This window comes from Dipteris shenzhenensis, chromosome 21, assembly GCF_047967505.1.
Source record: "Dipteris shenzhenensis isolate YYH24624 ecotype China chromosome 21, Dip_SZ_1.0, whole genome shotgun sequence".
Taxonomy (NCBI): Eukaryota; Viridiplantae; Streptophyta; class Polypodiopsida; order Gleicheniales; family Dipteridaceae; genus Dipteris; species Dipteris shenzhenensis.
This window is the reverse complement of record NC_141616.1, coordinates 26,208,365-26,218,557: the sequence shown is the minus strand read 5'-3', so window position 1 is coordinate 26,218,557 and position 10,193 is coordinate 26,208,365. Positions and strand designations below refer to the sequence as shown.

At 46.6% G+C, this 10,193-nt stretch overlaps 1 protein-coding gene across 3 annotated transcripts in view; it reads left to right on the top strand.

Annotated features, from left to right (window-relative positions):
- The first annotated feature begins 378 nt into the window (after positions 1-378).
- The window catches only part of LOC147888690 (uncharacterized), a 100,783-nt gene continuing 90,968 nt past the window's right edge, over positions 379-10,193 (top strand). Inside the window, exons 1-2 of one of the 3 annotated variants that reach the window (XM_087392835.1) lie at positions 379-489; positions 580-686. In XM_087392835.1, the coding sequence (XP_087248961.1) occupies positions 617-686 (70 nt within the window). In that variant the 5' untranslated portion in view covers positions 379-489; positions 580-616. The other 2 variants (XM_087392836.1, XM_087392837.1) reach the window with 2 other exon arrangements.

Genomic DNA, 10,193 nt, shown 5'->3' with positions numbered 1-10,193 from the left:
TGGCATTCGGCATGACAATCAACAAGTCACAGGGCCAAACATTTTCCCTCACCCACCTATGGCCCACTACCATGGGCACCTTTGCCCAAGGCCTACATGGAGAGGTAGGCAGTAGGGCACATCCCGTAGGATTCGGACGCAAGCAGCCAGCTCAAGTGGGCAAATGTCCTACTGTGTCAGGTGCCGTTGCTCCGCAACCGCTTGTAATGTAGCGTAGGGGCAATTACTAATTAGTTGAAATAAATAATGCTGACTTGTGCAATGTAGACCTATGGATGTGGAGTCCGGATTCGAAGGACACGTGGAAAAGGGTGACACCGATGGTCAAAACACGGTTTTCCACGTCAGCTCTTGGAGGCGCCAGCTCAGTCAACACAAGGCGTCGGTTCTATAGCTCAGCCTCAGCCTCATCGTTTGCAAAATTCCATTCCTGCGCCTGCAGCAATCGCACTGCAGCTTCGAAGTTTTTGCCCTTTTCCATTCACGCAGGTTCTCTCCTCCATTCATCCCCACCCTTTCGGTAAGATCTGTTTTTTGACTCCAGCCTTTACACCTTTTTCCCTTCGCTTCTTATTGCAGGATTGCCTATGTTCTCGTCCACAGAAACCCTGCAACAATGGCGACTGGTATCCTGGAATTTACCATTGTCTCCGCGACAATCTCTCCGCATGCTCGGTTTGATTTCGGTATTTTTCTTTCTGCTCCAATGTTTGCAGGCGATCGGGTTTTCACAAGATTTGCTGTATCGTTTTTTGTAACAATGAGTATTTGTTTTTAGTTAAAGACGTTTTCAAGAAATGCCTTCATAAACGTACAGAATCTGGTACGGGAGAATTGGGTAATGTCCCATGCGACAATTATCGCAGGAGAAAGCTTTGAGGCTTCTTGATAATTATTGGCTTTGGGGCTCGCAGGCCAACGCTGGTTGAAATAAAACTTAAACGGGATGGGCCGAGTATGAACAGTTATTGAATAGATTTGTTGAGAAGACTATAAACCAATTCCAATAAAGTAAGAGTATTGTTTAAACTGTAACTTCATCGAAGGCCGGGGCAGCCGCTCTCCTTTTGCTTAACGATCTCCATTCTTCCTAAATAACGTAAAGGTAGCACCCAATTTTCACGGCCAGATCTAGTTTTGAAGTAAAGTTGCTCTTGGTGTAACAAGCACAGTTGGAGCTTTCTATCTTCCGATTCCCTCCTCAGGTCCTCAAGGAGGTCAGGAGCTGGCCCCCCTCCACCCAGCCTTACATGAACGGTAAGACAGGACTTTAGACCTTGAGGTACAGCAGCACAAGCCTGGTCCAGACAGGAAAAGCTGCATCTAGCTCCGGAACCATGTGGGGATCTCTCTGATATGCGAAGTCTAGTAGGCCCACTTGTCTATCTCTTGTCCTTGCATTGAAGTCTCCCAGAAGGAGGGTGTCTCCCTGCTTGGAGAACTGTGTGATGTCATCATGTATAGTCTCAAATGGGCTATGTCCCTCTGTAGTGACCTCTTGAGCATATGATGATGTGTCTGGGGGAAGTAGCACATCGCAATGAAGATCTGTCGGGCATTTGGTAGTTGGACTCGTATCCACATATGACGTGTATGCTCCTCTCTTCGTACCACAGATATGAGTGGTCTCAAGTGTGTTTTGAAAAGGACAGCCACTCTCCAGAGCCTCGTACCCCACTCTCTCTCCTCAATTCTCTCCTATGAGTTGACTCCCATGTGTATCCTGTAGCTCTGGGCCGCCCTCTCTTTGGCCTCTCAAGTGTCTCGACACCATCATAATTCCCCGTCTTCCTTCTCCCCTTCTCCCTTCCCCCCATTTTGCTCTTTCCCGGATAATCACTTTGCCATCCCTGTAAGCAGTTCATTTTCTTGCTTCCCTTGCTGCCATTACTCGTGTCATCCCATCTCTTTTTGTGCTTCTGCTGTAGAAGAGTGAGGTTGTCATCGAGGTAGATTTTGGTCCATTTCAGAGATGCCCTCATGCTCATAAGGGTGTTGGTATCTTCGTCTTCCCTACTCTCCAAGCTCCCTCATACGTAAGGTCGACATCCATCTTGGTGAACAAAGCATGAGCATCTGCCCATTGTCTTTGTACCCAGGGCGTTTCACCCTAAATGCCACGTTTCACACGTTTCTATGAAAGGTTTTGGGCAGAAACGTTTCTACACGTTTTGGATGCCCGAAACACGTTTTCTGGTCACACTGCATCTGCCATTGGGGTATCTGCAATTCACTCGTTCTCTCTCTACAAATCCTCGCACTCTGAATTTACTACAGAAATACTCAGTAAAGCTCTCTCTCTCTCTCTCTCTCTCTCTCTCTCTCTCTACTCACTGCTAGGGCCCAGGACAACATGTCGGGCTGGACCCCCCCGAAGGTATTTTATTTCTTGAAGAGAATCTGTTACAAGAGTTCAGCGTAGAGCTGTTTGATACATCCCAAAATCCAAAATGTGAATCCTTCATTACAAGAGCTTCAAGCTCATTTCAAATTGGCAACATGCCACTTGTCTAAAATCTAGACTAAGTCCTATTACATGCCACTAAGGGCCACTCTGGAGTCTTCAAAGCACTTGGTCACACGAACCGCCTCCTAGATGCTTGTTAGGCTCCTATAGCGCTTAGGAAAAATAACTCTTCCTAGTACCTGCAACAATTAATGAAAGCGCACCACCATGGCACCCATTAATTGTTAGCGCTTTGCATGCAAATAACACACTATGGACTAATTCTAGTCACAGTGGGCATCCCCACTGAACACATGTGCACACCTAATAAATATAAAAATATATATTTATTCTCTGGTTGACCGGAGTCAACACTCTTGATTATAATTAAGGAGCTTTGACCAAGGGTCGAGGCGCCTTAATTATAGCCAAGTCTCTCCAACCGAAGTTGGCACAACTCTCCAACCGAAGTTGGCACATCTTGGTTAACCGTGGTTAACCCTCTTGGCACATGCCAAGTCTTGTTGACCGAAGTCAACACTCTCTGACCGTAGTCAGCTTTGTGGTTCTCTGGTTAACCGCAGTTAACCCTCTTGGTAATAAACCAAGTCTCCCCGACCGAAGTCAGGTTTACTTGACTAGAGTCAAGTATCTTTGACCGTAGTCAATCCTTTGACCATAATTAACACGTATAAAACTCTTTAATTATGATCAAATAAATGGTCAACTGTACTTTGACTTAGGATATTTACATTGTGGTGACATCCCCTTGGCTTCTATTCAGTTGACCTCAACTGAAAAGCTTCCTTGTAAACATCCAAAAGCTGTGGATGATCGGATAACATGTCTTTGTCCATCCACTTGGCATCTAATGCCGTATAGTTCTTGAATTTTACAAGATACCTGTAAAACTCCTTACCTTGAGGGCCTTTGCGTACTGTATGGTACACAATCTACTCTGGCTGAAGGACCTCCTCCAGCTCATCCACTTCTGGTGGATTCTCTGATACTGGTTTTGTAGGCTCTGGCCCCTGGAATTTCTTTAGAAGACTCACATGGAATGCATTGTGAATCCTCCAGTGCTCTGGCAATGCTAACCTGTATGCAACCTCATTTATTCTTTCTGTAACCCTGAAAGGGCCATAGTATTCGGGAGATAACTTTGCATACACTTTCTTTTTGCCTTTAAACTTGTGGAGCCTAGCTTTTTCAAACTTCAAAAGTACCCAATCCCCTTCCTTGAGATCTAACTGTCTCCTATGTTTATCTGTAGCGCTTTTATGTTTCTCTTGAGACCTTTCGATTGCTGTCCGGACTTGGTTGTAAGCTGTCTGGAGGTCTCTCACAAACTGATCAGCTGCAAATATTTCATCTTTGGTCCTCAATATAGGTGGCAAAATCACCTTCCCATAAATGACCTCAAAGGGGGCTTTCCCTATAGAGCTGTGTAGTGTATTATTGTAAGCAAACTCTACCAATGGTAGGTACTTTTCGCAGTCTGAACGTTGGTCACCCACGTAGCATTTCAGCATATCTAATGCTGTAGAATTTGCTACTTCACTTTGACCATCTGTCTGGGGATGGAAAGAAGAAGAAAAATTCAAATTTGTCCCCATGTTATCAAATAAAGCTCTCCAGAATAGACTGGTCATTCTGGGATCTCGATCACTAACAATGGACTTAGGCATACCATGATGCTTAAAGATCTGTGCCATGAAAAGCTTAGCCATATGATCTGCCTTTATGGTTTTGCGAACCGGAATGAATGTCAAGAGTGGCAGCGGAAGATGTAAGCAAACTGAAGCTACAGAATCACACAGAGAACACTAGAGACAACAAGATGTGCCACAAACAGATCTGCTGTAACTCAGCCCATAAACCAGGGCAGCAACTGTAATACAAGGAGTCCTGAACAGGATGAGAAACAAGAGCTGCAGAAGGGGCTAAACTGGAGCAGAGGAAAGGGGCACAAGGAGGCTGGAGCCTAGGAACGAGGAGGTTGGAGGAGCCTGGAGCGAGGAGGCAGGAGCCTGAGGCGTGGAGGCTGGAGGAGCCTGCAGCAAGGAGGTTGGAGGAGCCTGGAGCGAGGAGGCAGGGGAAGCCTGGAGTGAGGCTGGAGGAGCCTGAGGCGAGGAGGCTGGAGGAGCCTGCAGCGAGGAGGCTGGAGGGGCCTGGAGCGAGGAGGCAGGGGAAGCCTGGAGCAAGGAAGCAGGAGCCTGAGGCGAGGAGGCTGGAGGAGCCTGCAGCGAGGAGGCTGGAGGGGCCTGGAGCGAGGAGGCAGGGGAAGCCTGGAGTGAGGAAGCAGGAGCCTGAGGCGAGGAGGCTGGAGGAGCTTGCAGCGAGGAGGCTGGAGGAGCTGCACCAGAAGATAATGACAATGAGGAGGGGGAAGGCCCTTATGTAGGGGAGGCCAGGGTAGGTGGTCGGTCTAGTTGGCCTAGGCCGACCAGCTGGTCGGCCAGCCAACTGGGCCGACCAGCTGGTCGGCCAGGAGCTAGTCGGCCAGGAGCTGGTCGACCTGGTCTGTCCCCCTCTGTCCCCTGCTTCGGCCCTGTCTCGTGGGTGCCCCCTCTGAGTGTAGGAATAGCCTCCGACCGATGGAAAATAGTGTCAGATACAAGTGTGGAACCGGGAATGAAAGAACCTCACGAGGGGCGGGCACACCCACAAAGAAGCCCTCACTCAGAGCAGTGTGCACACAAGTACACTATAGACAGGAGATGCATATAATGCTAACACCCCCTCTCAGCTCCTGTTGAAGAAGCAGGGAGCTGGGTGAGTCCGCAAGAAGCTGGTACTGTCGATAACGAGCCGGACTGTTGAAGGATGGTGAACGGGAGAGTCCCCCTCGAGAGTATGTTCCCGGTTGGGGCCATGTAAAGAAACAATCCAAGACTCGAAGTGTAGTGCAAATGAGGAAAGTTTGTCGGTGAAGAGAATCCGGTAGATGGGAACCTGTACGAGAGAGTAAATGGAGAAGAGGATGTCTGTCCCCCTCTGAAACTGCGACGATGTTATCCTTCCAGGTGTCATAGTTAGTACCATCAAACTTCTGAGTTTCGGAGAAGTGGGGAAGGATTGGGATCTGTATCTGGGTGTGGAGATCCGTACTTTTTAGACAGAACTCATGATTTCTTGAGTGGCTGAGGCCCCCCATGTGTTTCAATACCAAGCAGAGAACTATCGAACCCAAAGATCAAGAGCCAATAAGTTCTGCCAGGAACCCTTGAATAAAGTCGTACGGGTGAAGACGGGAGCCGACCCGATGTGCGATGAAGGAAGGGGGGGAGAGGCTCTTGATGAAGCAGTAGGCTGCTATCGATAGTCCGCGGTACAAGGCACAAAATTTAAAAAAATATAAATTCACAAAACCCTCTTTCAAGATGCCGACTGGTGGATTGCCCCTCTTGCATTTGCTGTAAAATCTCACCAAAATCTGCATCACTAGCATATTGCTCCCTCATGCCTTCTAGGTCCTGATGATGAGCAATAGTCACATTATTGACGTGGGGTCTTCGGGACAAGGCATTTGCCACTCTGTTCCGAATTCCTGGGGTATGGACAATCTGAAAATGATACATTGACAGCATATTTGCCCATTTCATATGCTTCTCGGAAAGCTTGGTCTGAGTCAAAAAGTATCTCAGACTTTGGTGATCTGTTTTAACAGTAAAATCTGCACCCAAAAGATAATGCTTCCATGTATGGATGGCATGAATTACAGCCAATAACTCTTTCTCATAGATTCCGAGATATCTTTCTGCATCACGCAATCTTCGGCTCTCGTAGGCTACTACATGTCCATTCTGATGTAATGCAGTCCCAACACACTCTCCACAAGCATCGCAATCAACATCAAAAGGTTGATAAAGATCCGGACTTCAAGAATAGGCTCTGTAGTCAACTTCTCCTTGAGTGTATTGAATGCTTTCTTTTGTGACATTCCCCATGTGAAGGCTGCATTTTTCTTAGTAAGGTCATGTAATGGAGCTGCGATATCAGCAAAATGCCTGATAAACTTTCTGTAGTAAGAACACATGTAGGAAACTTAGAACTTCATGCACAGTTTTCAGCTCTGGCCATTCCTGAATGGCACGGATCTTTGCTGGATCCATCTGTATCCCATTCTTGGATATTATATGCCCCAGATAATGGATTTCTTCCAAGAAGAATTCACTTTTCTTGCTGTTTGCATAGAGCTGATGATTTCTCAGCTCCTGAAACACTATAGCAAGATGTTCCCTGTGCTCTTCCTCTGTCTTTGAAAAGACTAGGATATCATCAAAGAAAGTACCCATGAAATGCATGTACTTTCGGAAGATGTGATCCATCATTCTATTGAATGTGGCTGGAGCATTTGTCAACCCAAAAGGCATCACTAAGTATTCATACAACCCGATTGTAGTGTGGAATGCTGTCTTGTGCACATCCTGAGGCTGTATCCTCATTTGGTGATAGCCACTCTTTAAGTCTATCCTGCTGAAAACTGAAGCTCCATTAATTGATCCAGCACATCATCAATGCGCGGAATAGGGAATCTATTCTTGATGGTCATTTTGTTCAGTGCGCGATAATCGACGCACATACGGAATGAACCATCTTTCTTTTGTACCAGCAGTACAGGGGAACAAAAAGGAGACGAGCTGGGCTGAATCAACCCTTTGGACAGTAAGTCCTGCACCTGAGCCATAATCTCCTCTCTCTGAGTCGCACTGACTCTATAAGGTGGTCTGTTTGGTGGCTCACTACCAGGCATTAACTCTATCTGATGATCTTCTGGTCTCTCTGGGGGTAACTCCCTTGGAAAAGCATCGGAAAAGCAATCTTTAAAGTTTACAAGAAACTGAAACTTATCTTTGTCTGCATCATTCATTTCAGCATGCATATCATTCTCTTTTCTTTTACAAAAACCATGTACGCAGAAATTGCAGACTTTATTGCTTTACCACATGTAACATCAGATACAATGGGGATAGTCTCCCCTTTATTCCTGGCAACTAAACACTGATTTTTTCCCATATGCACAAACTCCAGCACTCTTTCAGGAAGAGTCAACTTCACTGCCTTGCGATGAAACCAAGGCATTCCCAAGACTACATCATGATGTTTCAGTGGAGAAATGAAGAAGTCTTCCTTATCCACATAACTCTGTACATGAAGACGGAGCTTCCCTATCAAGGGAGTGACTGGCACAGGATTCCCACAGAACATCTGATCGGCATCCAAAGCCCTGCCCAACTCCTCCGTCTTTATTCCTAGCCTCAGGGCTAAGTCCTCTGATATGAAATTATCAGTAGCCCCTGGATCAAATAAAATTAGCGCTTGCTGGTCTCTGACTTTGCCCCATGATAGCAGCAATTCTCGTTCTTCTGGGTTTGAAACATGACCCAGTATGTCAGGAATTCCTCCTGCCATTGGCTTTTGCGGTCCTCGTGGCTTCTCTACCTCTTTCCCTTCGAAATTGAAGGCTTTTTTGGGCACTGGGCAGCCACATGCCCCTCTTTGCCGCACTTGAAGCATTTCCCATCTCTATGGAATTCAGCTATCTGTTCAGGGGTGAATGGAGATTTGCCTTTATAAGCCTTTGAAAACTGAGTACCCCTCCGCTTCTGAGGCTGAAACCCTTTCTTTTCAACCTTGGGGTACTCTTTCTTTTCTGATTTTGAAAAATCAGTTTTCTTTCTTTCGGCACGCCCTGCATGCAAGGATAGTACCGTGGATGGATCTTGTAACGGCACAAGACTAGCTACTGAAGCTGAATGCATAAGGTCTTGAATGTTCTTTGCCTCCAAAGCATTCACTACTGCCTGGATTCTTGGAGTGAGACCTGCTCTATACTTTCTCATTTGGGTTCCTTTGGAGATCTTTTTGAAAGGTGCAACCTGCAAATAAGCATCCCAAAACTTTTGGTTGTACACATCCACTGTATCTCCTGCATCCATATGCAAACTGTCCCAATCTTGAAGAACATGGTCTCTAAACTGTTTAGGCATAAACTGCTGGTAGAAGGCTTTCTTGAAGTCCTTCCACTTCTTTGGGGCTGACCCATCTGTGGTCTGTGCACTCCACCATGCACTAGCTGTCGCTGTCAAGTGCAAACTGACCATTCTTAACTTGGAGGATTTTGAAAACTTTTCTGTGCCGAATGCAGCATCAAACTGCCTGATGAACTGCAATGCTTTGTTTGTATGACCATACTGTCCATTGTAGGTCATAAACTGGACAGATTTACCTCCCTCTTTGAATTCCTTGGTCTCTTTGGAAGACTCTCTCTTCCTAGACTTCTTGTGTTTCCTTCTTTTCCTTGATGGTTTATCTGATGAAGAAGAAGATACAGAAGTTGAACTCGAGGTAGACGGTGATGGACTAGGAGATCGGTGATGATGCCTCGATCTCTTCCTGCTATGAGACTGTCCCCTATGAGATCTCTCTTTCTCTGGCTGTACACGAGAGTGTGCCTCTGGCATTGGCACATCATATACTGCATTAGGCATAGCTTCTGTTTGAAACAAATGCTGAGCCCTTGGATCCTTTCTGAGATTTTCCATCTCTTGTATACGAGTGCGTACCATCTGCTCAAATTCTTGCTGAGTTTGATGCACACTTCTCTGATTTGGATGCGCATCCCTATCTTGTGAATCCCACTGGATAGGTGATTGAGCCATCTTCTTACAACTTGTCTGAGATCTGCAAGTTTCTCACACACACTATGTATGCAACTGATGCACGCTGCCTTTGCTTTTCAAAGGGAAAATTTACCTCAGCAAGAGGTGTCTTGCATTCACAATCTATGCCAGTATTGGCTGTCAATTCAAGGCATATACCCACACAGTTGCCAAAGCATCAACAACTATATTGCCCTTTTTCTGGCTGCTGCAGATGGCTTCAAAAAGCATCTGTTTTTCCCTCTTTTCACTGCTCAAAGGCATGCATACTCTTTTTCTGCAAATCTCTGTTTTCTCTGCTTTTCTGCTGCTTTTTTGACAGTAAAAGTCTGACAGGCAGGTGAAATCTGCTAGCAGAAACAGTCTCTGCAACTGTCCCCTTTTTTTTTGTTGAAAAGAACAGTAACCAGATGGAGTAACTGGCTAGTTACTCTAATCCGACTGATTGGTTCTGGTCTGATTAGTCTGCAACTAGACTAACTGGACTGGTCACAGTCTAGTTAGTGACGAGACTGGTCTGGTTGGGTCAACTAACTGGACCTCTAACCAGTCTACTAACCAAGGTTAGGTTAGATAAACCCAGGGTTTGCCACATCAGCTACCTGTCTGCCACGTCATTGCCACGTCAGCATCTGGACTGGCTGCCATGTGTACTGCCATGTCAGCACCAGAACTGTACACTGCCACGTCGGCTCGCACGTGTCAGCGCCACATCATCATGTCTACTTACCTGAGTGCCACGTGTACACCCTGGCTGAACACCCTGGCCACATCAGCAAAGATCCTCCCGGCTGCCACGTAAGCCTAAGGTTTCACACCTTTACTTGGCTGGTCGAAGTCGTGCATCGCGCCTCAGAAACCATCGCGCGTCGCGCCCGTCGCCTCGCTGGAGCCTTCTGTGTGCAGCGCAGTGACCTCCCCGATACCCCTTCGCCGTTCGACGGAAATATTATACCCTGATACCCCTTCGCCATTCGACGGAAATCTTTCCTTTGCTATTTAGTTGCAGGGCCCCGTGCATAGTAGATAGTACTGGGTAGAAGTAAACTTCTTGTTGGGTTGTCACAGCCTTTAAACTTTAG